Raw genomic sequence first — 27,257 nt, 5'->3', positions numbered from 1 at the left:
TTCCATCACCCCTCTTGCTGGAGGAGATGGCAGCTTTAGCATGATTTTAATTTATGATAACTGATTTATGATTGGAACATTAGGCTGATAATTACTATGTTGTTTGTTTCTTCATTTATATGTGTGTGTTGTTACATGACATCAACCGAATTTCCCCGATCCAGCAAACCTGTTACTTGGTCAAAAAAGGAAACCAGGTTGGTCTGGCAGGACCTGTTGGAGACAAATCCATGCTGACTTCCTTGGATCACCAAATTGTCCTCCAGATGTTTGCAGATCGCTCCCTTTAATATCTGCTCCATTATCTTCCCCACAACAGAGGTCAGACTCACTGGTCTGTAGTTTCCTGGGTCATCCTTCCTCCCTTTTTTGAAGATCGAATAACATTTGCTCTCTTCCAGTCCTCCGGGACATCTCCAGTCCTTAAAGAGGTCCCGAAGATGATGGACAAGGGCTGTGCAAGTTCTCTGGAAAGTTCTTTGAGCACTCTCGGGTGCATTTCATCCGGACCAGGGGATTTGAACTCATCCAGTGCAGCTAATCTTATAATCTTATATTGGTGTTTTTGGTCTTTCCTACCTAAATGCAGAACTTTACATTTGTCCCTATTGAACTTCAATGGGCCCCTTGGTCTTGAACTGATAGCAGACAGGCCAATCGGAAGGCGCATTGCGCCTTTTGTTTGGCCCCTCTGTTGTCAATCCCGGGGCAGGTGGCCAATCGGAAGACGCACTGTGTGCACCTTCCAATTGGCCGGTTGGCCCCGGACTGACAATCGGAGAGGCCAATCGGAAGGCACTTTGCTTCACGCCTTCCAATTGGCCCCTCTGCTTGTCAGTCCGGGGGCAAGGGTCCAATCTGTGGATTTTTATCCCGAACTCGGGCCACCTCCACCCCCCTTAGCGTTTTATTTATACTGCAGAGCATGGTATACAGATATGTTAAACAACACAGCCCCCTGTCCAGATCCCTGGGGTACTCCACTTGTCACTCTTTTCCAAGAGGATGCTGAACCATTAACAAGTACCCTCTGGGTACGATCTGTCAACCAATTATTGATCCACCTGACAGAATTAGGATCCATACCACATTTTACCAACTTTGCCAGTTCCTCCTCCAGTAATAAAGATCTCATACTGTACAATTGACACAGGTGGGTTAGCCATGAAGCAAAGGAACAAAATTTGAATCCAATCACACCTTTAATACCAACAAAGTTTAATTCTGGGCATAAGCTTTTGTGTGCATGAACATTTCTTCAGATATATTGAAACAAATGGTTTGCCAACCATTATGTATGGGGGGGGGCATTAGTTGCCAGGCAGCTAATCATAATCAAAATGTATAAGTAACTGAACAATTATAGCTAAAATAGATTAAAAGTTGGTAAATCCCAGGTCAGCTATCCTGCTTTTAAACTTTTAAAATTTAAAGTGTCCAAAATCAAAATGCAAATCGAATTCAGTGTAGACAGGAGGGATTCACTTGAACTGGGCCTGGGTCAAAAGCCCCGTGCAGACGACACCACCCAGGACACAGGACTATTTGAAAAATACCTTGAAGTCCCTGGTCTAAATATGATAAGTACACATCTCCTCTGATGTCCCCTACTGCAGTGGTCTCCAACCTTTTTATCACTGGGGACCAGTCAACGCTTGACAATTTTACTGGGGCCCAGGGGGGGGGGTAGTCTTTTGCCAAGGGATGTCACCACCGCCGCCTGAGCCCCTGCTCCGCTTGCTTTCCCGCCGGCGCCCCTGACTTGCCAGCGCCCACTGGGGGGTGCTGCCAGCAGCAGCTGCACAGTGCCACACCGAGGGGGGAGCCCCAGCCATGGCGGCCGCTGGAGAGCACCAAAGGTGAGCTGGCAGCAGAGTGGCAGGGCAGCCCCCGAGGCTGCAGCCGGGGAGGAGCTTCAGCCCGGTACCGACTGATCCACAGACCGGCACCGGTCCCCGGACCGGGGGTTGGGGACCCACTGCCCTACTGGATATTCTTATGCACACCAGAGACTTTGCAACTTCCAACACTGCCCTCTTGGTGCCAAGATGGAGAAGAAAAGGCACAGTGTGGAAAGATGACGTCAAGCTGGAAGGAAGGAAGGAAGGAAGGAAGGAAGGAAGGAAGGAAGGAAGGAAGGAAGGAAGGAAGGAGTAGCAAGGAAGGAGTAGCAAGGAAGGAGTAGCAATCTACCAATGAAAGGGATCGCCTCAGTGCAACAGAAGGGAAGGATGATCAGGGTCCTGGCCTATCTCTCTCTCTATAGTTTCCTTCTGAGGTCTGAGGCTAAGAGGCAGCGTAAAGTCCTTCTCTTCCAACCTGCTTCTCTTTTAAGAGCGGTGGCCTCTAACCTCTAACCAGGTTTGATCTCCTCCACATGCAGCCAGCTGGGTGACCTTGGGCCAGTCGTAGTTCTCTCAGAGCTCTCTCAGCAACACCCATCTCACAGGGTATTTGTTGTGGGAAGAGGAAGGGAAGGTGATTGTAAACTACTTGGAGACACATGATGCCTGATGGTTGACCTTGGGCCTCACCTACCTCACAGGGAGTTTGCTGTGGGAAGAGCAAAGGAAGACGATTATAGGCTGCTTTGAGATTCCTTTGAGTAGTAAACAGCGGAGTACAAAAAAACAGCTCGTCTTCTGTTCCTTAAAAGATGTAGAACAAAGAAACTTGGAGTCCTTTTTGACTTTATAGCCTGTTTTTCAACCTTATTTGAATAAAACTACTGAAAGAAATTTTTTATTTTATTTATTTATTTGTCTTTTATACTGCCCATTTTTTACGGCTCTGGGCAGTTTACATGGAACATTATGAAATTTTTACATGGAACTTTATAATAATTTAATCTATAACATACAGTTTCAATACATCATAAGAATCAAGTAACAATTTATAACACAACATAAATAACAACAACACTGGGGTGATCAAATTTGTTCAGTCATTTGGGCATTTGAGGGGGGACCAGCAGGTGTTCTGAGTCGGTCGGCCTCAAGCGAATGCCTGGTGGAGGAGCTCCCTCTTGCAGGCCCTGCGGAACTGTGGGAGTTCGGACAGGGCCCTGATCTCTCAAGGGGGCTCCTTCCACCAGGTGGGGCCAGGACAGAAAAGGCTCTGGACCTGGTTGAGGCCTGACGGGCTTCTCTGGGGCCAGGGACCCACAGCCAGTTGGAGGTGGCAGAGCGTAAGACTCTTTTGGGGGTATAGGCAGGGAGCCGGTCTCTCACATTGGCCCCAAACTGTGTATGGCCTTACAGGTGGTCACCAGAACCTTAAGCTTGATCCGAAATTCAACTGGGAGCCAGCCAAGTTGTTCAAGTACCGGCCAGATGTGGGATCTCCATGATGTTTTAGTAAGAATCCTGGCCGCAGTGTTCTGCACCAGTTGTAGTTTCTGGATCAAGGATGAGGGTAGGCCTGTGTAGAGCGAGTTGCAGAAGTCCAGCTTAGAGGTGACCGTTCCGTGGATCACTGTGGATAGGTGCTCTGGGTCCAGGTAGGGCGCTAGTAGCTTGGCTTGGCGGAGGTGGTAGAATGCCAGCCGCGCTACCTTTGTGACCTGGGCCTCCATTGTAAGGGAAGCATCCAGGATCACGCCCAGGTTCCTGGCGGAGTGTGTTGGTGAGAGCTGCACACCATCCAGGGTGGGCAGACGTGCTTCCTCCCATGGTCCCTTCCTACCCAACCACAGGACCTCCATCTTTGCAGGGTTGAGCTTCAGACGACTCTGATCCATTTTGTCCCTGCTTCCAGACATCTGGCTAAAGGTTCTGGAGGAGAGTCAGGGTGGTCATCCATCAGGAGGAAGAGCTGGGTGTCATCTGCGTATTGGTGGCAACCCAGCCCAAACCTCCGCACCAGCTGAGCAAGAATCATAGAATCATAGAGTTGGAAGGGGCCATACAGGCCATCTAGTCCAACCCCCTGCTCAACACAGGATCAGCCTAAAGTATCCATGAAAAGGGTGCATAATGATGTTGAATAGATAGGAGAGAGGACAGCCCCTTGAGGGACTCCACATGTGAGCTGGTGCCGGTTAGATACTCTCCCTCCTATCGCGACCCTGGAGGAAGGAAATCAGCCATTTAAGGGCGGTTCACCGTATCCCGGCATCCGCTAGGCAGTGAGCTAGGAGCTCATGATCTACTCCCAGCTTCACTGGGTGATCACGTAAAGAGGCTGAGCCAGCTAACTTTCAGGCCTGACAAATATTGAGTTGCTTGTTTCTAAACCGGTGGGCCTCCTGCTGGCCCCCAGAAACTCCCGACCTGGCCTGCCCTTCTGTTTTTAACTGCAACAAGCAGCTAAGTGATACTTGCATGACATGGGGAGAAGCTACATCACTTGCAGGCTGCTAAAAGGACTTGGCAACCCCATTTTGGACCCTTTTCTATGACAGCAAAGAAAGCTTAAAGCAGGTTTGAGAGGACAGGGCTGGGGCTGCATGTTGTACGCAGACTTGGGGGCTTGATTTGAGGGATGCTGCGCTGTCCCACCTTGGCTGCGTCTCCAGCTGCAAACGAGGCTCAAGCCGGTGCTGTTCAGTGCAGCAGACGTGTGTTGTGCAACGAGAGAGGAAATAGTGAGCGAAAAAGAAAGCGAGAGGGTGGGGGAGGGTGTGGGAAAGGAAGAGGCTGAGGAAGGGAGGGCAGGATGAAAGGGCATTGCATCTGTGAGCTTCTTGTTGCAGCGGCCCCGTCCCAAGCTGAAAGATGGCCGAAAGCCAGAAAAAAGGAGGAGGTTTAACAAAGAGTAAGTAAAGCAGGCAGGCTGCCTTGGTGGCTTCCTTAGAGGCAGCGAGTATGTTGAAGAAGTAAATATACCTTGTGAGATTTCTGCAGGAAGGGATTCCAGGGGGCATGCGGAGGAGGGGGCTCAACTGTCTTCCCCCTGCAGTGTGGGCCCCTGGGTCCTCCCTTCCCTCTCTGGTTTCTTGTTGCCTGGGTGCCTGGGTGCTTTTGACAGCCGCATGACAAGCAAAAATAAGAACGTGCGAAGCTTCCCTCCAGCATTGTACCTGGACACTGGAGGCAGCTGCACCGGTCGGCATCCTGCCTGTCACAGAGCTGTGAGAGGCAGGCTGAACTCATAATCTGCGGCTCCTGAGATGCTGGGATGCACTGAGCAAGTGTGGACCAAAAGTTTATTACACAAGGTTTGCCTACTAGGGATTAGGTTTGGTTGTGCAGAGATTTGGTGACGACAAAAAGTCCAATAGCACCTTTAAGACTCTGTGCATGCCCTCGAAAGCTCCCAACTTTAATAAATCTTTGCTGGTCTTAAAGGTGCTATTGGACTCTATTTTTCCTGTGCTACTTTAGACCCACTTGAATCTGTCCTAGACGAGTAATGGATTATATTTTGTAGATTGATAATGGGGACTTAACTGCCCAGAGGCTATGGGGCTTGAGTGGACTATGAATGCAGATAGATGAGAATGTTTATAGGGCTATGACTACCCAGTTCTCCAGTCCCTTCAGGACACCACAAATTCACCTTGCCACCTGGGGGTGAATATCAGAGAATCCTGGTCCCTGTGTCTTGTTTTGAGAAAAGTTCTGTGAAAAGTTGCCAGGGTGAATAAAGGGTGGGGTGGGTCCGAGGGGCAAACCCATCCTGTTTTGCGTGACTATAAATACCACTAGCATTGCTGTGTGCTTGCAGGTGTCAGCTGTGAGCTGAGGAGGCAAGGGAGGTCAGGTGGGCTGGCGTGCTTTCCTTCCGGAAACAAGGCAGATAGTATCTGTTGCAGCAATGGCTGCTTGCTAGCCACACCAGACCTTGCGTGCTACCCGGGAGAACCTGCCTCTTCACTGGGGGTCAGTGCGGCTTGCATTGCTCTTTGCTGTTTGGAGATGTGTTGATCTCTTGCTCCTAAATATGGCCAGCTTTAAATACAACCCACCTGGAAAAGTATTGCTCTGTATTCTGATCAAATGACTGTTCCTTCAATCTCAGATTTTGAACCCAGGATGATAAAATAGTTGTTCTCACAAAGCAGTCCTGTCAGAGCTCTCTCAGCCCCACCTCCCTCACAGGGTGTCTGTTGTGGGGAGAGGAAGAGAAGGCAATTGTAAGCTGCTTTGAGACCCTTTCTGGTAGTGAAAAGCGGAGTATAAGAACCAACTCTTCTTTGAAACCATCAAAAATTTCCCAAGGTTCAAACTTGTATGAGTCAGTCCTCACTTGGTCAGATACCTGGTTGGTTTCATCAATGGGAGCTAATTCTGTCAAGGCTTGGCCCTGTTTCCTGGAACCTGCCCCTGATATGCCACAGTCCCTATTTTATCTCCATGACAAAACACCTTGTTAGACCATTATGTGTATGAGTTGCCAGGGTTATTGTTCTACAGGGTTCAGTTCCCTGTGCAGGGTCTGTAGGTTTCCAAGTGGTATTTATGTAGGGGTGAATAGCAGATGCATCCTGTCCCTAATGCATGTGCATATAAATGCAAGGATGTGTGGTATGATGGGAGGGAAGGTGCTGGTGGCATGGCATAGCCTGATCTTGGCCAACCTCAGAAGCTAAGCCCTGTTTAGTACTTAGAGGGGAGACCTCCACAGAAGATGGTTGAAGAAGGAAAAGTGTTTCTTACTTGCCTTGAAAGCCCCTTGCTGGGGTCATATGTTTGAAAAAGGATGATGTATTGCTTCAGTTACCAAGGCCCCCCGTAAACCCTTTGGGCACCTCCTTCTTGCATTTTTCAATCTCCCTCACAGGGTGTCTGCTGTGGCGAGAGAAAGGGTGGGTGATCGTCAGCCGCTTTGAAACACCTGAGGCCCTGTTGGGTGACCTTGGGCCGGTCCACATAGGGCCAGCCCCACTTGCCTTGCAGGGTGTCTGTTGTGGGGAGAGGAAGGGAAGGTCATCTTAACCTGCTTTGAGACTCCTTCGGGTAGTGAAAAGCAGGGAACAATAAACAGCTGTTTTTCTTTGGAGGGCAGACTCTGTGACTTTGTATCCCCACTGAGGCCCCTTTCCTCCTCAGGCTCCACCCCAAATATCTTGGAGTTTTCCAGGGTGGCTCTAGCACCCCCCCCCCCCCAGTGGCCAGACAAAACTAATTTCCACATAGGTATGAAATTCGGTTTGGAGGGTTGGGAATCTTAAAAGTGGAATTTGTGGTTTCTGCTATGAGACAAAGAAGTACAGTATTTGCTGGCGTATAAGACTACTTCCCCCCCCCTGAAAAACATGCCTCCAAGTGGAGGGGTCGCCCTATACGCCGGGGGCACTTCAGTTGGGAAAGACATAGCTGCCCATAGTGGCCCATAGTACTGTAGTGTAATGTAACAAACTCTATATTTTGAGTGGAAATGTTATACGCCCAGTCTTCTTATATGCCGGCAAATACGGTATTTTTCTGAGGCAAAGCTGGGTTCTAGCCATCACCAACTGTGCCTCCGTCCCTCAGAGAAAATGGCAAAGATTCTTGTGGCCCTTCAAGAATAGCCCACATTTCTTGCGACAGAAGCTTTGGTGGGTTCCCAGAGGCATAAAGAGGTCACCTCAGTGGGCAGGCATATTTACCCTGACCAACAGGGAGTAAGTAAGAAGGGGAAAGAAGTTTATTTCCCCCCCTAAAAACATCCAGAGCAAGGCCAGGGAACACCAGAGAGAGTGACACGTCATGGTCCGATGAATGAATATAGAATATTCCAGCACTTGCCCCCTCACTGACCAACTTTTTACTTCTCCAGAGTTCCTCAGGTTTAAAGGTTTCGGGAGCCTGAGCAATCTTCCGAGGGCCTTCACCTTCCGCCGAGTGTCTGTTGCCCCCAGCGTTCTCGAGACCCCTGGCAGGGGTCTCTTGTCCTCAAACAGCTTCCTGGAGCCCACCATTGAAAGCACACAGGATGACTTGAACACCATGCCCAAAAGCCCGTCCCCTTATGCCCGCTCGTGCGACATGTACAGCCACATGGGGACCATGCCAAGGGCCAGCTGTGGACGGTCAGCAAAACGGGACAAGCCTAAAGCCAGGGGGATCTCCACAGACAGAATTCAGGATGCCCCATTGCCAGCTGTCCCAGAACCCTGTGTGGCTGAGACAGCAGCCATCTTGAAAAACGAGGCTTCCTTAGCAGACGAGTTCAACGAGGCACTGCCGCCCAATGACGACCCCACCCCAGACATTTCCCAAATGATGAGGCCTGGCGCTTTGACTCCCCTCTCAAAGAGTTTTCCTGGGCAGAGGCAATGCGGAGAGGGCACAGGAGACAAGCCTCAGGGGCGTCAGCGGGGCCTTCTGGAGGCAGATGGAAAAGGTCCTGAGGGACATCTCAGGAGAGAAATCCCAGAAAAAAGCATGGTGTCCAGAGAACAGATGACCAAGGAGAAAACCTTACAGGAGAATGCAGAGCTGAGGTAAGGCACTACGGTGTTTATGTTAAGCTGGTGTTCTCCTTCTCCATCACAAGGTGGGAAGGGTGAACTTTGGTTGTGAAACAGGATTCTAGGTTTGGTCTTGGTTTTTAACCTGGAGAACTCTTCAGACATTCAGTCTTGCAAAGACTCAGAAGAATCATGAGACCAGAATCCTTGAGCAGTGTCTTGGTCAATGCACTGATTCATTTACTTCATTGATGCCCCACCTTTCCCCCCAGTTGGGACCCAAGGGGTCTGCATCATCCATATTATCCACCCAATAACCCTGTTTTCAGGGTTAGGTTGAGACTGTGTTAGGTTGAGATTGGGTAGCTGACTCATAAAGACCTAGAAATCCCCGGCACAGCAGGGAGTTGAACCTGGGACTTCAGATCCTAGTCCAAGTGCTGCCCAGACATGGATCGCCCAGGCAAGCCGACCTCGTCAGATCTCGGAAACTTAGCAGGGCCAACCCTGGCTAGTGTTTGGATGGGAGACCTCCAAGGATTTGGGTGGTGGCTCCTCTGAGGAGCACTGGAAAAAAGCCAGGAAATAGCCAAGGACCATTTTTCACACTGAAAAGGCCCTCCTCGGCTTATACGTGGGTATATACAGTGATTGAAATAAAAGCCTGCTCCGCCCAGCCAATCACTGCATTGCCTTTTGCAAATGTGTCCTGCAAGCTGAGCTTGCTCTGGCAGCTTGAAGGACATCAATGGTTTGACTGAGGGACTCTCATCTTTTTTTCCCTTTTGCCTTCACTTCTTCCAAACTATTCTTTTGGTTGCTGTGGGTGGGGTAGGATAGGTTTTGGGGGTGCTTTGGGCTTTACTGTTTCTTTCTCCTAGTGCTTCTTCTTTAATCTGAGGGGCAGCATTGTTTGCCTTTTCTTCTTGGGGCCGTGTTTCTTTTAAAAGTTGATTTTTACTGTTCTTTCTTTCGGTGTTCAGTTTTACATTTCTTTATTTCAGTGTTTTGTTCAGGGGGGGGGCACTGCAGTGGTAGTTAGAGTTGTCCATTCTCCCAGTTTGGTAGCTGTTGTACTTGTACAACTTTGCGTACTGTTGTTCTGCTCTGGTTTGCTGGCCTGGAGGGCACTGTTTGGTTCTCTTGCCAGAGCTGTTCTCACAGCGCAGTTCTTTCAGAGCTCTCTCAGGGTGTCTGGCATCAAGAGAGGAAGGGAAGGCAATTGTAAGCCGCTTTGAGACTCCTTTGGTTAGTGTTAAGCAGGGTACAAAGCCCAGCAGCTATTCGTCCTCTTGACCTTTCTGTATTAGTTGGGGGGCGGGGAGGCTGGATGGGAGAGCCTGTGAGGATGGAGCATTTCCCACCCGTGGCTTATATGCAAGTCAATACATTTGCCCGGATTTTGTGATAAAATTAGGTGCCTCGGCTTATATGCGGGTTGGCTTGTATGCGAGTATCTCCGGGTACTCTAACTAGGCTTGTGCGGTCTGGTGCGCTTTAGCTGCTTTGGCGGCCGTTCAAGCCCAAGGTGGCCAATGCTGCCTGGGGCTACAATGGCCACCGAAGCAGCCCAAGCACATCGCAGTGCACAAGCCTAACACTACGCACTACACCATACTGCTTGTCACCTGAGACAAGGAACCTTTATTCATTTATTTATTTATTTAGATTTCTATACCGCCCATTTCTTTGCAGCTCTGGGCGGTTTACACTGAACATTATATAACTTACATGGAACATTATACAGACTGTAACATCAAAACAACTTTCAGTAAAGCATCAAAGGATTACAAAACCACATTTATAATACAAATAACAATTAACTATAACCTTGGGAGAGTCTGGGGGGACCAGCAGGTGTTCTCAGTCGGTCGGCCTCAAGCGAATGCCTGGTGGAGGAGCTCCCTCTTGCAGGCCCTGCGGAACTGTGGGAGTTCGGGCAGGATGTGAGGACAGAGATGTCACATGGGCTTCTTTTTTATCTGTGGAATGTTGTTCACAGTAGAGCAGGGGTAGTCAACCTGTGGTCCTCCAGATGTGACTACAATTCCCATGAGCCCCTGCCAGTGAATGCTGGCAGGGGCTCATGGGAATTGTAGTCCATGGACATCTGGAGAGCCACAGTTTGACTACTCCTGCAGTAGAGGACTAAGGATGACCACAGAAAGCTCAGACAACTGTTTCCCAACTAAAATGACAAGTAACCCTAGGGTTCTACCAGAGCTTTAGAGGGATTACACTGGTTGTGGGGAAATTATTTATATTTAATATATATATTTATATATATATTTACCCAGGATAGTTTTCTTCTCATTTGGACAGGTTGACCAGCCCGCCCCTCAAAGGGCCAATGATGAGCATGGAGGGGGTGGGAAGGGGAGGGTCAAGGCTTCTCTAACGTGGTCAACCTGTTGGTGGCCGGAGTCCAGCGAGGTGAGTCCTCCTGGGATTGGTTGCGTCTCTTGTTGTTGTTTTTAACTCTAGGGACAGAAGGGCCCTGGAGTCTCTGAGTGATGTCACTTCCAGGGGCATGGCAGGGAGGTATAGCCAGCTGACATCACTTCAGGGTTACCCTGAAACGTGCAAACATTTTCAGGGGTTACTCCACAGTCAAAAGGTAGAAAAAGGCTGGCTCAGACTCAAGTTTGTTTGATGGTAGCAAAAATTATCTATATATTTTACATTCCTATACCACCCTCCTCTTAAAGTGAACTTAGCAGCAGGAACAATACAGAAAACCAGTGGCTATAAATAACAGTAATAGTAAATAGTCAATATCAATAAAACAGTAATATAGTCGAACGATGGAACAGTTGTGACCAGTAAATCAACTGCAGCATAAAGACGACCTAATGGCTGAACAGTTCGGCTGATTCTGCACTTACTTTGTTTATTCTGTTGTAGGTCCTGCTGAATTCAGATAGATTTGAACTCGGGTCTTCCTCTATCCCCATCCCCGAATTGAAACAGAAAAGTGTTCTGCACCTGATTAGGGAAGCTCAGAACAGGGGCGGGAGCCAAGCGCATCTGGAGGCTCTCCCTTTCTTTTCTTGCACGGGTATGGGGGGGACTGGAGACAGCAGAGCAAGAGGAATAAATTAATGTGACCAGATTTCCGGGGACACAAGGTGGGATGCGCCGCTGCAGCAGTGGCACTCGCGCCCTCCCCCCTCCCCCTCCCCCCGACTGTCCTCGGAATGGCGGCGGCGGGGCGATGGCGGCAGCAGTGGTGGCGGTGGTCAGGAGGCGCTCGGGATCCAGGGCAGGGCTTGCACTGCACGAGGCGGTGCCGCTGCCCTCCAGGGCCCCGCAGCCACCCCGAGCCGGCAGGAATGGTGGCGCCACGCAAGCCCCACCCTGGAGCCCGGGCCTGCGTGGGGGCCTCCTGAGCCTGGCCTGTCTGCTGGGCTACCTGCGCAAAAAAAAAAAAGAAGAAGAAATAAAATAATTTTAAAAAGAAAAATGGAGAACGCTGCAGGACATCTTGAAAACGCCACGGGACTGGGGGGAAATGCCCCCAAAGGCGGGACTGTCCCGTCAAAGGCTGGACATCTGGTCACCTTAGAATAAATCCAAGAGGCAAATCTCTGTCGAGAGAAGTTAGGGCTTCTGTAGCGCAGTCACTTTAAGGGAACCCTCGCAACCGGGAACCAGGAAGTCTTTGAACTGACACCCTGGCCAATCAGGGAAGACTGCTTTGCTACAGTGTTGGAGGCATGAGGAAGCGAGTTAATTTGCAAAAAGCAAAGATCTGTACATTTACTCATGGCGGTTTTTGAAATAGCGAGGCTTATATCCACTCCAGGATATCACAGGGGAAAGGTAGGGTCACCACGAATCAATCATGCTTGTTGCAGAGAGAAAATTTAAAGCACCCAAAATCAAAACACAAATCAAATTCACTGGATAAAAAGCCCCTGCAGACTATACCCAGGACCGACCCTGCTTAGCTCGTGAGATCTGAAGAGATCAGACTGGCCATAAATTCTCTCTTTTGGGGGGGTGAGCAGACATCATCTAGGCATGGAATTGGGGTCACTGTGGGTGGGCAGGAATTTCCTGCATTCTGCAGAGGTTGGACTAGATGAGTCCCTTCCAACTCTAGGATTCTATTGTACCAACTTAAACTGTGTACATTGACAGGTCCTGTTTCCACAGGCTATCCCTCCACCACAGTACTGGGTGGGGGCATGACAGGATCCTTTCTTCCATAACTGCATGGCTCTCCTCTCCAGTTAACGGGTACTGTGGCATTTGTATGGCACTTTACAGAATGTTTCAATGATATCATCCTATTGTAATCCTTGCAATAGCTCTGTTAGGTAGACCAGTTTTATTACTACCACATTCCAGAGGGGTGAGAGAGGGTTAAGAAAAAAATACCCATTTTAGTGATGCGTTTGTGGCAGGGGGTACTTGTGAGTTTGCCGCAGTTTCGTGAGTTTGGTGACTTTGTGGCAGAGATGAGATTTGAACTGGGGACTTCCCAGACTGCAGAGCATGAGTCACTACGCTACATCAGATCTGACTCATGCTCTTGCACCTTGTCTCCTGCCTGCACATTGGGCAGAGCTCCCCTGGACAGCCACCTACCGCTGCCTCATTGTAAAGCTGGCATCCACGGTCCTGCAATCCAAATTTATGATACGAAACCCAGTTCCAAAGCACCATCACTCTTGAATTCCTCCCTGTCCATCTGCCAATTGTCAAGATACATGTCTCCCTTCCTGTCTCCCTCCCAGATGGAGAATGTACCCCCAATCTATCCCCCCCACCCCTGGGATCTGAGGTTTGTTTTCTCAGGAGGTTCATGTTATGGAAGCCTCAGAGCAGGCTGCATATGCTGGGAGCATGTTAATGAAGAGGAATTTCTCTCCGCTTTTGGCCTTTGCGTGGCTTTGCATTCCAGGAAAGGGAGGGAGGGGCAGAGGCTTTGGGGAGGAGAGATAGGAGGAGGGACGGACTCAAATGTCCAGCTCCGACTTCCACAAGTTTCAGAACTAGCCAAGCAACTGACCGGAGCAGCTGAGATCTGGAAAGTCGAGGCAGCATCTTTAGAGAGAGGGACGACATCGTTTCCCCTCTGGGTTCCAGCCAGCCAGTACAGGTGATGACAGAGGTGGGCAGGAGATATCACACCCTGGACCATGCCAGGTAAGCAGGCCCCCTTTGCCCCCCATCCAAGGGAAGGGGCAAGAACTGGAGGAACTTTTTAGAATGCCAAAGAGTGGCCTTTAGCCATCTTTGGGAAAGGGGAAAAAGGCACTGGGGGACTGAAACAACGATGGAGCCAGAGTGGGATGTGGTGCAGGTACATGGCTCAAAACAAGCTGAGATTGAGCTGAAGACTGATGGGGTCTCCTGGCTGGGCAATTATGTCGGGGTTGGCAACTTCAGCAGGAGGTTAACTTACCCTGTAACACAAGGTCATTTGGCTTGGATAGGCTAGCCGCTAGACCTTTGGGTGCCTCTCTCAAAATCCACATGTAGACATGCGGGTAGTCCTTCTGAAGGCATTAAAGTGGATGAAAAATCGGAAGCCGGTTCACTGATTTGTCGATGGCGCACACAGGTGAGCCTATCCCAGAATAATCCCTGCAGATGGAGCTTCCATCTAAGCCGAAAGAACTAACGTTTAAGACAATGATAATGAATGCGCATTGGCCCTGATCCAGCCACACTTGTTTTGGAGAAAGTCCCCCAGACAGCAGTGAGACTTGCATTCATTGAAACGGGGATTTGCGGCTTCTGCATGGCCGGAGATGGGCATTACTGGGCAGGGGTGGGGCTGGGGGCCTGGGAAGGGCCCTCCCACGACCCAGCAGGATTTCTGACTGGGTGAGGGCACAGCCGCTGCCGCCGGTGCTTCCCTTGCGTACCCCCTTGTGCTGCATGGAAGTGCCACCGTCGGACCCATCTGGGGCAAGCAGGTCCCTTCCAGGCCCAGCCATTCGAGGGTGATAACCGCCAGGAAAGGGAACGGTGGCCCCAGTTTTCTTGCCCGCTGCACCTTTGGGTGGCCTAGGCTGCTATTTCTGCTCCTAAAGGAAGGGCAAGCTGTTGGGCATGTTGGCATTGAGCGCCAACCGTTTTCGCTGTGTGTAAATGAAGAGGGGCACGCAAGGGGGTGGAGACAGCGGTGGCAGCAGAGTGCTCGGTGTGGGGAGCGGAGGCCATCTTGCCCCGCATCCTCCTGCATCTGGAGCCAGCCCAGGGTCAAAACTAAGTGTTGGATGGACAAACCCACTATTGTTCCATGGGGACAGGGCCCGCTTTCAGCTGTGAGTCGAGGAAAGACCCAGGTGATCTAGAGGAGGGTGTCAATCAAGGGCCAAAGGGAACTCCAGGGCGGTCCTTCTTACCTAGAAAGGCAGCCTCAGGGAGGTGGATATAGATTGGGGTGTGGTCCTGAGGAAGGAGGGGTTAACCCTTCCATGTTCTTTTCCAGATGTCTCCTACCCCTGGCTGCTTTAAGGTGGGCACAGTGAAAGAACCTGCCTTTCCCCTGGGGTGGGGGTAAAGTTAAAGCAACATTTTAATCAGGGCTGCCAGGTCCCCATGGCTATTTGCAGAGGGTTTGCCAGCTCCAGCTTCGGAAACTAGTAGAAATCTGGGGGGGGGGAGCCTGGGGAGGACAGGGGGGCACAATGCCAGAGAGCTCATCCTTCAAATCATCCATTTTGCCCAGGGGAACTGAGCTCTGTAGTCTGGAGAATAACTGTAATTCCAGGGCATCCCCAGGCCCCACCTGGAGGTTGGCATCCCCCCGTCCCCCTCCCAAGCAGCCCTTTCCTCCAGGGGAACTGAGCTCTGTAGTCTGGAGAAGGGCTGGAATTCCAGGGGATCCCCAGGCCCCACCTGGAGGCTGGCATCCCCCCGTCACCCTCCCAAGCAGCCCTTTCCTCCAGGGGAACTGAGCTCTGTAGTCTGGAGAAGAGCTGGAATTCCAGGGGATCCCCAGGCCACACCTGGAGGCTGGCATCCCCCCGTCCCCCTCCCAAGCAGCCCTTTCCTCCAGGGGAACTGACCTCTGTAGTCTGGAGCTGGAATTCCAGGGGATCCCCAGGCCCCACCTGGAGGCTGGCATCCCCCCGTCCCCCTCCCAAGCAGCCCTTTCCTCCAGGGGAACTGAGCTCTGTAGTCGGGAGATGGGCTGGAATTCCAGGGGATCCCCAGGCCCCACCTGGAGGCTGGCATCCCTCCGTCACCCTCCCAAGCAGCCCTTTCCTCCAGGGGAACTGAGCTCTGTAGTCTGGAGATGGGCTGGAATTCCAGGGGATCCCCAGGCCCCACCTGGAGGCTGGCATCCCACTGTCCCCCTCCCAAGCAGCCCTCTCCTCCAGGGGAACTGAGCTCTGTAGTCTGGAGAGGAGCTGGAATTCCAGGGGATCCCCAGGCCCCACCTGGAGGCTGGCATCCCTCATTCCCCCTCCCAAGCAGCCCTTTCCTTCAGGGGAACTGAGCTCTGTAGTCTGGAGAATAACTGTAATTCCAGGGCATCCCCAGGCCCCACCTGGAGGCTGGCATCCCCCAGTCCCCCTCCCAAGCAGGCCTTTCCTCCAGGGGAACTGAGCTCTGTAGTCTGGAGAATAACTGTAATTCCAGGGCATCCCCAGGCCCCACCTGGAGGCTGGCATCCCCCAGTCCCCCTCCCAAGCAGGCCTTTCCTCCTGGGGAACTGAGCTCTGTTGTCTGGAGAATAACTGTAATTCCAGGGCATCCCCAGGCCCCACCTGGAGGCTGGCATCCCCCAGTCCCCCTCCCAAGCAGCCCTTTCCTCCAGGGGAACTGAGCTCTGTTGTCTGGAGAATAACTGTAATTCCAGGGCATCCCCAGGCCCCACCTGGAGGCTGGCATCCCCCAGTCCCCCTCCCAAGCAGGCCTTTCCTCCTGGGGAACTGAGCTCTGTAGTCTGGAGAATAACTGTAATTCCAGGGCATCCCCAGGCCCCACCTGGAGGCTGGCATCCCCCAGTCCCCCTCCCAAGCAGCCCTTTCCTCCAGGGGAACTGAGCTCTGTAGTCTGGAGAGGAGCTGGAATTCCAGGGCATCCCCAGGCCCCACCTGGAGGCTGGCATCCCTCTGTCCCCCTCCCAAGCAGCCGTTTCCTCCAGGGGAACTGAGCTCTGTAGTCTGGAGATGGGCTGGAATTCCAGGGGATCCCCAGGCCCCACCTGGAGGCTGGCATCCCTCCGTCCCCCTCCCAAGCAGCCCTTTCCTCCAGGGGAACTGAGCTCTGTAGTCTGGAGAGGAGCTGGAATTGTTGTTTTGTATGGCCCAGCTTATATATCCGGAGTTCCAGCTGCAGAAAGCAAGGGAAACTTTTTGTTTTGCCGTCAGTGGACCAAGTTAGTAGCGATGTGGTTTGATGCTGATTCCTTGGTTGTGTAACCAAAGAGAGCTCCTGCAAGCAATCTTTCTGCATTAATTATCTTTGGTCCCATGTGGGAGATGGCACAAAGATTTGCACGGGAGTTCCCTGACCCCAGAAAGGTCTTTTTAAGTCCTTTTCCCTAGAGGTTTTCTCCAGCTCCCAGTTAGCACTGGACCAGGCAAGGCACTTTGGTTATTCCTGCATGTTTGGGAATCTGTTGTTCTAGCTGCAAAGTGGATATGAGAGCCAGTTTGGTGTAGAGGTTAGGAGTGCGGACTTCTAATTTGGCATGCCAGGTTCGATTCTGCGCTCCCCCACATGCAACCAGCTGGATGACCTTGGGCTCACCATGGCACTGATAAAACTGTTCTGACCAAGCTGGAATATCAGGGCTCTCTCAGCCTCACCCACCCCACAGGGTGTCTGTTGTGGGGAGAGGAATGGGAAGGCGACTGTAAGCCGCTTTGAGCCTCCTTCAGGTAGGGAAAAGCGGCATATAAGAACCAACTCTTCTTCTTCTTCATATGGATTCAGAGAAGACGTCTGCTAGGAAAGTTTGCTATTAGTTGCCACTCTTCCAATAAAGGAAGACCTGTAAGATCCTTAGTGCCCAAGTTGTGGTTTTATTTTACTTGCTTCAGTGCATTCTTATCCTGCTTTCCCTGTAAGGAGCTCCTGTAAGGAGTACAACATTTTCTCTTCCTCCATTTCATCCTCACCACAACCCTGTGAGGTGGACTGGGCTGAGAGAAAGTGACTGGCCCCTGGTCACCCAGCAAGCTTCCATGGCAGAGTAGGGATTCAAACAGGGGTCTCTCGGATCCTAGTCTGACTACGACTATAACATGTTGCATTATGTAACCACCTGGGTGTAAACTGCATGGAGCTTTTATTCCAATCCCAGGTCGATTCAGTCCCTGCCCACTACACAGAATGCGATTTCTGTTTTAATTTGGGGCAATTTAAATTTTCCTTCTGCAGCAAGAAGGATGATGATGATGATGATTATTATTATCATCATCATAATTACATTTATTCCTCGCCACTCCCTTGTGGCTCGTTTGATCCGGAGTGACCCTACCTTTATTGTGTGATATCTTAGAGTACTTTTAATCCTTGATATTTAAAAACTGTTTTGAATCTGGGCTCTCCTCCGTGGTAGAGGACCTCTGATTGGCTAAAAGTGGCCATGTGACAAGCATACCTTAAGGGAGAAGCCCCTAATTTCTCTCAACTTCTGTGGGTCTTGGATTTTTTCTCCCTCCTCTGCCTTTTTCAATCCTCTCCCTCCCCCCCTCCAAGAAAAGAAAGAGGCTCCCTGCTTGGCTCCTCTCCTCCCCCCCTTCAAGAAAAGAAATAAAGAGGCTTGGCTCCCCCCCCCCTTCTGAACTACCCTAACCACGTGCAGAAGACTTTCCTGTTTCAATGGGGGGGGGAGGAAGACCCGAGTTCAAAGCGATCTGAATTCAACAGGAGTGACAATGGAATGAACAAAGTAAGTGCAGACTCTGCCCTGGTTGAAGCTAATCCGGGTTGGATCTAGTCAGTGCCTGGGAACGAGACCTCCTTACAAGCCCTTATAAACTCTCTCAAGTTCCGTGCTGGAGCACCTAAGAAGAGTTCTTCTGGATCAGGCCAGTGGTGCATCCGGTCGAGCATCCCATCTCACACCGGGGCCAGCCAGTTCCTCTGCAGGGCCAGCCACAGGGCAGAGAGGCCGAGGCCTTCTTAAGGACATCAGGAGAGCCCTGCTGGGTCAGACCAGTGAAGATCCATCAATTTGACCATCTTGTCTCACCCAGGGGCCAGCCAGTTCCTCTGGAGGGCCAACTACAGGGCAGAGAGGCCGAGGCCTTCCTGAGAACATCAGAAGGGCCCTGCTGGGTCAGACCAGGGGTCGGTCTAGACCAGCACCCTGCCTCAAACAGACCGTTTATGCACTGAAGGCTTCAAGCCAGGCTGCAGGCTACAATTTTAGTCGTAGCAGGTTGCCCCACCTCTTCTTGCACCCACACGGGGAGCATCTGGCCCGGTGTGCCTCATCTGCTCCCGATTTGTGCTCCTGCACAGGAGCTGGGGCAGTGAAGTTCCCAGTGCATAAAAAGTCACGGGGGCCAGCCAGTCCCTCTGGAAGGCCAACAACAGGGCAGGGAGGCCAAGGCCTTCAGAAGAAGAACATAGGGAAAGGCCTGCTGGATCAGGCCAGTGGTCCAATTAGTCCATCATCCTGACTCGCACAGTGGCTAACTGGTGATTTATGGCAGGCCAAAAGATAAGGTGTAGAGGCCTTCCCCTAAATGTGAAGATTTTAAAACACAACTCTGCTAACCTGACCCTTGGCCCCAGGCAATGATACGACTTCAAGAAAGTGCAGTGTTACAATACAGGATGATAGATAGACCGATGGCAGCTAGATCAAGATGTGTAGCCATGTAGCAGTAGAAAAGAACAAGAGTCCAGCAGCACCTTAAAGGCAAACAAAATTTGTGGCAGGGGAGGAGCTTTCATGAGTCAAAAGCTCCTCCCCGTCACACGTTTTTTTTTTTTTTTAATAATAATTTTATTGTTTATTATTATATAAAGCATTTACAGAAAAGTTGTAAAGAAAAAGCGACCAGTTGATATGGTTTGCCATCTCTTTTAACATAGATATTTAGTTCTCATCACATATTATTCCTAGTCTAGAAGTTTTTACCATTTTTCTTAGCCAAGTGATTGTTAATACATATGAGATCTGTTATAGGAATACATTCTGTTATTATCTTAAATGATATTAGGTCAGTCTCCTTCATAAGTTGGCCCTAACCCAAGAATTACTACTGTTGTCTTGTTAATGCCTATAAAATATGGTTTGTCATCCTCTTTTGGCATACATATTAACATACATATTCAATTCCCATCGCATATTAATCCTGATCTAGGAGTTATTACCATCTTTCTTAACAAAGTAGTTGTTGATACATAGGAAGGTATAATCTATTATAAGGATATATTCTATTATTGTCTTAAGTGATATAAAGTCAGTTCCCTTCATATATTAGACCTGTCCTAAAGGTTGCTACTGCTTTTTTTTTTCTCATAAGAAGCCAGGAGAATACTCCATTGTTCAGCTCATCTTTCAGGTGGTCGCAGAAAATGAAATTGTATTTTTTTCCATAGTAGAGTGTTTCTGATTGTCCTTCTGTCAGGGCCAGAGAAATCTCTTGCTTGATTCTTGCTTGTAATCGCCTTTGAGGGGGCTCTGAATCCTTTGTCAATCTGGATCTCTTCCTCTGGTCGCACAGAAATATCTCCTGATAGCTTCCTAGTTGCTGTCGCTTTTGAATAGACTCTTTTTATTTTGCTGATCCAAGTCATTTCCTGCTCTGAATAGACTTCCAGGTTTTTGGTACTTTCCTTCCATGAATCTGTTTTCCCAGGTTCTTTAAAGATACTTTGGGTTTTTACATCTCTGGCACTCTCTCCCTCCAGTTGATTAACTTCCAGACATTGAAGTTTCACTTGATTTACTGTTAGCTGAGCTGCGTCATCAGCTGGTCTCTCCGGATCTTGGGCTCCATCCAAAAGCTCCCCCTTAGTCCCACGAATTTCCTTTTCCAGCTTATTGACTGCTTTCAGTATCTCTGAGTTTCCTTTGCATAACAAATGGAAAAGCTGTGCCTTAGTTAATTCTTCCATAGTTCTAGGCAGTCACAAACTATAAACAGAAAGTCTCGTGAGGTCTCGCGGGAGCACGAGCGATCCCAAATTATCAGTTTGTCGATCTCCGTATCAAGTCAAATTCTCCCACTGAACGTTCACCCATATATCTTCAAAGCACTCTCTTTGTTTGGTTAATGGGTGTAATTAGCTGGGAGTCTCTCACTCGGGGAAAGAAGGAATTCGCTTGTAAATTGGTTGAGGGGGGGGGAGGGAAGAGCTTGTGGCAGAAGAGAGAGAAAAGCCAGAAAGCTTTCAATTCTTACTGTTGTAGGTTCCAGCTTCTGTCAGCTTCTGCTCCTATCGATCTGGTAAATGATGGTCTGGGAAGAATGTGAGGTCGGCTGGTCGTTTCAAGCTTGTAAAGTTGTTTGCGACAAAGACGCCATCGTGACCTTGAGCTCAAGCCGCTATTAATCCAGGGAGGTCTTGCTTCTCCCTACGGATCTGTAGGACCCTCAGGTCACCGTTCCCGGTTCCTGGGGCGACCGGTGAGCAGATTTGCGTATCTGTTCAGGTCAGCCAGGTGCATAAGCCCCTGACCCTCGGCATGGCTTAAGAGCTGAACTGAAGTCCAGCTTTCTTTATGGCGCCATCTTGAGGTCTCCTCCCCGTCACACGTTTTGATCATCTTTATGGTGCTCCTGGACTCTTGGTCTTTTCTATCTCAGGACCTGAAGAAGTGAGCACCAAAGCTCCTCCCTTGCTACCAATTTGATTAGTCTCTAAGGCGGTGGTCCCCAACCACCGGGCCGTGGCCTGGTGCCAGTCTGCAAAGGCCCTGGCACTGGGCCGCAGCTCCCTCTCCCCCCCCCGCCCCCCCCCGCAGTAAGAAACTGGGGGGGGGGAGGGAAGCAGGGCCGCACATGTGCAACGTGCACGGCCGGGCAATCGCCCTCCTTGCTGACGCTGGTCCCCAGCCTGGAAAATGTTGGGGACCACTGCTCTAAGGGGTTCCTGGACTCTTGCTCTGTTCTATTGCTACAGACAGGCTGACACGGCTTCCCCTCCTGATCTCTCTCCTTGGAAGACGCCACCTTTAGCTGTACAGAATGGAAATCCACCAACCTCCTGAAGAAACTTAGATAGGCAAAAACAGACACAATCTCTTGCATCAAATGCAGAAGATTTGACTATGTATTTATTTATCATACTGCTGCTCTTCCAGTGGACTCGTGAAGATTTACACAAGATAAAAACAGTAAAAAAATACAATAAACCCCCATAAAACATCCCTTATGAAAAATAGACAAAACAGACAAAATACGTGGCGGCCTCTTACTCAACCTACCTGGTATACCAAAGAGTCTGAGAGTCTGAGACAGACAGACATCTGTTTAACGGTCCCCTAAAATAGACCAGTATTGTAACCTACACATTCCAGATTGGGTGTTTATGAGAAAGAGTAAATGGAGACTAGCTCTGCAGTTGCAAACCATGAAGCAAAACAAAACACCACAGGGTCCCTGACGTAGGAAGCGTCAGTACTTTTTGGGGAGCACGTGGAGGGAAATGGGGAGGAGCAGCATGTTCCAGTGTGGAATGTGAGAGCCAGTGAGGGGTTAGTGGTTAAGAGCAGTGGCCTCTAATCTGGAGAACCAGGTTTGATTCCCCACTCCTCCTCTACCTACAGCCAGCTGGGTGACCTTGGGCCAGTCACAGTTCTCTTAGAGCTGTTCTCTTAGAGCAGTTCTCTTGGGGCTCTGTCAGCCCCACCTACCTCAAAGGGTATCTGTTGCAGAGAAAGGAAGGCAAAGGTGCTCATAAACCGCTTTGGGGCTCCTTCGGGTAGCAAAAAACATGGTACAAATCCCCAACTCTTCCTCTCTCCTTAAACAAGGAAAGCACAACAGTGAAAGAGGATTTTTTAAAAAATAGTGGCAGTTTTGCTACGATGGCATCCTCACAGTCACTGTAGCATTGTCCTGATAATGGAGAGGTGTCTGGGAGAAAACTCAGGGGTTGGTTGTCTCAGGCTTACAACTGATCCCCAGACTCTTCAGACCAGCTCTCCAGGCCTGGGGATTGGCTGCATTGGAGGTCCATGGTGTTATGCTCCACTGAGGCTCCTCTCCACCCCCCCCCTCCAAATCTCCAGGAATTTCCCAGCCCTGCTGGGGTCCAGAGAAGCCATGGCCTGCACCTTCATCCAGGTGCTCCTTATAGGATGAAAAAACAGTGTAAAGCGTAGTTTTGTTCGCAACAGAATGGGATAAAGATTCTTTATTGATTGTATTTATATGCCGCCCTTCCCTGTGAGCTTAGGGCAGTTTACATGATTTAAATACAAATACAATTATAGAATATTATAAATATAAGACAATATTGATACTACCATAGTTTGAAACAATAAAACAGCACAATAACTAATCTTAATCTGCTAAACTGTTTCCGGTTTCTGGGAATGGAGTCATAAATGGCATCATCAGGGATTTGGTTAGGCGGAATTAAACAGAGGCCAGCAGGGGTTCGATTTTGTAAAAACTGAGGCGTGACTGGGATTCTTTACTGGAAGTTGCTTAAACCTTAAGAATTTTGTTCCTGTGGCTCTTTCCTTGCTCCCCATCTCCTTCCTTCCTTCCTTTTCTCTGTCACACTGTTCTTCCAAGAACCTCGGGAGTACAAGGAGTCTTCTCCTCCCATGTTGTACCCACACAACAACCCTGTGGAGTTAGCTTAGGCCAGCCTTGTTCATCCTTTTGACCATGGATGTACCCCTGAAATATTTTTCAGGCTTCGAGGTACCCGGAAGTGATGTCATCCCCTCAGAAGTCTGAGGCGTCTCAGGTGGCAAAGGTTTAAATGTCAGAATCCCTCCTCTTCCCACCCCCTCCAGGCCCATCCTTAGCCACTTTGGGAGGGGGAGGGTCAACCTGCTGGAATAAGGGTAGCATTTGTTTTGGCAGTAGCATGTGTGAAAAGGATCTAGCAGTCTTAGTAGACCCTACATTGAACATGAGTCAGCAGTGTGACTCAGTGGCTAAAAAGGCAAATGGGATTTGGGGCTGTATCAAATGGAGCATCGTGCCCAGAACACGGGAGGGGATGGTACCGCTTTACTCTGCTCTGGTTTGGCCTCACTTGGAGGACTGTGTTCAGTTTTGGGCACCCCAGTTGAAGAGAGATGTTGACAAACTGGAACGTGTCCAGAGGAGGACAACAAAGATGGTGAGGGGTTTGGAGACCAAGACATATGAAGAAAGGTTGGGGGAGCTTGGTCTGTTTAGCCCGGAGAGGAGAAGGCCTCACTTCAAGAAGGACGTAGATAAAATTGAAAGGGTACAGAGGAGAGCGACGAAGATGATCTGGGGCCAAGGGACCAAGCCCTATGAAGATAGGTTGAGGGACTTGGGAATGTTCAGCCTGGAGAAAAGGAGGTTGAGAGGGGACATGATAGCCCTCTTTAAGTATTTGAAAGGTTGTCACTTGGAGGAGGGCAGGATGCTGTTCCCATTGGCTGCAGAGGAAAGGACACGCAGTAATAGGTTTAAACTACAAGTACAACGATATAGGCTAGATATCAGGAAAAAAAATGTTCACAGTCAGAGTAGTTCAGCAGTGGAATAGGCTGCCTAAGGAGGTGGTGAGCTCCCCCTCACTGGCAGTCTTCAAGCAAAGGTTGGATACACACTTTTCTTGGATGGTTTAGGGTGCTTAGGGCTGATCCTGCGTTGAGCAGGGGGTTGGACTAGATGGCCTGTACGGCCCCTTCCAACTCTATGATTCTATGAGACGACTGAGAGGGGATCTGATAACCATCTTCAAGTATTTAAAAGGGTGCCAAATGGAGGATGGAGCAGAATTGTTCTCTCTTGCCCCGTAGGGACAGACCAGAACAAATGGGATGAAATTAATTCAAAAGAAATTCCATCTAAACATCCGGAAGAAGTTCCTGACAGTTAGAGCGGTTTCTCAGTGGAACAGGCTTTCTCAGGAGGTGGTGGGTTCTCCATCTTTGGAGATTTTTAAACAGAGGCTAGATAGCCATCTGATGGAGAGGCTGATTCTGTGAAGGCAAAGGGGTGGCAGAGTACCGTAGATGAGCGATTGGGATGTGAGTGTCCTGCATAGTGCACGGGGTTGGACTAGATGACCTTTGAGGTCCCTTCCATCTCTATGATTCTATGATTCTATGATTTAAAAAAAAACGGAACCCTTCTTCTTTCCTTTTTGCTTGTAGCATTTAATCCTGGCTGTCCCCAAGCTTAGTTCCAGCCTAACCAGTACACCCGACCTGCTGCTCAGCACTTGCCGTGTCTCCCATTCCCTTTCTTCACTTGCTTTTCCTTCAGGGTGGCCCCCCATCTCCCCAAGAAGAGAATCCCTTCCAATCCCAGAACTGCAGGATTTGAAAAGGAACAGAGCTATGTGTCTGGGAAAACTGACCCTCTTTCATCTCTGTGCCGTTTGGGGTTTCCTTCCACCAACGGCTGTCCGGCTGAAGAAGCATGGAATGTACTGTGGGCTTTCAAAAAACAAGCACAAGTGTGTGAGTCAGAGGAAAGAGACGGGCTGCAAACAAACGGGCAGAGAGGAGACTACTGCACGGGCAAGGAAGGGGAGCTGAGCAGAAGCCATGATGGAAATCTGTCATCTCCTGTTTGCCTCACGTAGCGGAGGCCAAAGTTCAGGCGCTTTCCTAAGTGGCACTGAGAGCAGAGTGATAGTGATGGCCGTTAAAAGCAAAGAAAGCAGAGACTAAAATAATTTTTTAAACAAAGGTTGGAAGGGGGAGGCAGGGAAAATAGCATGCAAGTGTAAAGGAAAGCAAGTGTCAAAGCCCCGCAAGGACGCTCCATTACCAATGCACAAGTTTCTGTATTCACAGCATTAGTGAATGCAGGGTGTAAACTGCACGGAGCTTTTATTCCAATCCCAGGTTGATTCAGTCCCTGCCCTCTACACAGAATGCGATTTCTGTTTGGATTTTGGGCGATATTCATTTTCCTTCTGCAGCAAGAAGGATTGATCCAGAGTGACCCTACCTTTATTGTGCGATATCTTAGAGTGCTTTTAATGCTCAATATTTTTCAAATCCGGATTGGGAAAGCAAGCTCCGTGGTAGAGAACCTCTGATAGGTCACACCTGGTCATGTGACAAGCTTGCCTTAAAGGAGTAACCCCTAATTTCATCAAATTTCTGTTGGTCCTGTATTTTTTCTCCTTTCTCTGCCTTTTTCGATCCTCTCCCTCCCCTCCCCTCCAAGAAAAGAAAGAGGCTCCCTGATTGGCTCCCGTTCAAGAAAAGAAAGAAAGAGCCTTGGCTCCCCCCATTCTGAACTACCCTAACCATGTACAGAAGACTTTCCTGTTTCAATGGGGGGAGGGGGAGGGGGAGGGGGGGAGGAAGATCCGAGTTCAAATCGATCTGAATTCAACAGGATTGACAATGGAATAAACAAAGTAAGTGCAGACTCTGCCCAGGATGGAAAATCCTCTTTATAGCCTGACTCATTCGTGCAAGAAGGGGTAGAAAAGAGCAAGACTCCAGGAGCACCTTAAAGGCTGGCAACATTTTTGGCAGGGGAGGAACTTCTGTGAGTCCCGCCTCACGTCTTCAGATGCAGTTAGAATGTGAGTTCACCCATCCTCCATCCTTATAATTGGAGAGTTGGATGTTTTCATGGGCCAAGAACGGCCACAGCAAGAGCAGGCGTGATTGGACTGGGGTGATGGACACATCATGCCCTAGACTGGGGAGAAGAATATCTGATTTTAAAAATTATCTTGTGATTTTTGCAGCAATCGGTTAAAGTAGTTGTCATTATCCCCAACTGCAGATTTGGAACTGCCCCCAAAGACACCCCAGGAATTCATGGAGAAGGTGACATTAGAGCCAAGGATTTCATTTGTGGCTTACTTGTTTAACAACTGGTGCTACATTTACTTCCGTCTAGAACAAGAGCCTCTTGTGGCGCAGAGTGGTAAGGCAGCCATCTGAAAACTTTGCCCATGAGGCTGGGAGTTCAATCCCAGCAGCCGGCTCAAGGTTGACTCAGCCTTCCATCCTTCTGAGGTCGGTAAAATGAGTCCCCAGCTTGCTGTTGGGGGGTAAACGGTCATGACTGGGGAAGGCACTGGCAAACCACCCCGCATTGAGTCTGCCATGAAAACGCTAGAGGGCGTCACCCCAAGGGTCAGACAGGACTCGATGCTTTGCACAGGGGATACCTTTCCCTTTCCCTTTAGAACAATGGTTCTCAACCTGGGGGTCCCTTTGGGCGCCCTCAACACTGGGAGAGCCCTTGGCACCACCTCGCAGCCCGGCCCAGCACCATCGGGAGCCTGGAAAGGGCCAGGTGCCCTGCCGGCTTATGCTGGCGCTCCCACAGGCCGCGTGGAGCCTGGGTTCCAAAGGGGGAGCACTGGAATTTCTCCCAGGCACTTTGACCGGCTCCAAGAATGCTGAGCCTCATTCAAGAATCCCACCAGCCATTCATTCGCTCGGCTGCCTGCACATTGCCGCAAGCTGGCCTCTTCTCCGGATGAAGTCACCGCCAAAGACATCTGCTCGCAGTTAGGAGCCGAGGGGTTATTTATAGTGTTTTCCTTCTTCCCTTGCGGCAGCCGAGTGGAGGGCTGGGGTGGGGGCTTCCACGGGCTCCTGAGGGGGAGCTGCTGCTGTGGGTCGGCCGGGGGGCCTCTTGCCTTTCCGGGGAATCGGCGGCTCTTTGCACCCTTCTGGAATTCCTTCCCTCCGTGGCTCTCAGGCTCCTTGTTTCCTGTCAGGAAGGCCTCCCCTCCTCCTGCCCTCGAATTTTTCTCACAGTTTTTTCCTCCCAAACACCAGCCGCTGTCTCTCGGCCAGTCCCTCCGCAGGCTGTGAAAGGGCTCCGCGGAGCCAACA

At 50.1% G+C, this 27,257-nt stretch overlaps 1 protein-coding gene across 3 annotated transcripts in view; it reads left to right on the top strand.

The window, feature by feature from the left end:
- The window catches only part of SH2D3C (SH2 domain containing 3C), a 114,294-nt gene that overhangs the window by 8,477 nt on the left and 78,560 nt on the right, over positions 1–27,257 (top strand). The window contains exons 1-2 of one of the 3 annotated variants that reach the window (XM_077305277.1): positions 4,630–4,755; positions 7,705–8,371. In XM_077305277.1, the coding sequence (XP_077161392.1) occupies positions 4,716–4,755; positions 7,705–8,371 (707 nt within the window). In that variant the 5' untranslated portion in view covers positions 4,630–4,715. Of the gene's footprint in view, positions 1–4,629; positions 4,756–7,704; positions 8,372–13,330; positions 13,493–27,257 lie in introns of those variants that run through there. The other 2 variants (XM_077305278.1, XM_077305279.1) reach the window with 2 other exon arrangements.

This window comes from Paroedura picta, chromosome 12, assembly GCF_049243985.1.
Source record: "Paroedura picta isolate Pp20150507F chromosome 12, Ppicta_v3.0, whole genome shotgun sequence".
In the NCBI taxonomy this organism is placed as follows: Eukaryota; Metazoa; Chordata; class Lepidosauria; order Squamata; family Gekkonidae; genus Paroedura; species Paroedura picta.
The sequence above is the reverse complement of the archived record's forward strand: the minus strand, read 5'-3'. Positions and strand labels throughout refer to the sequence as shown.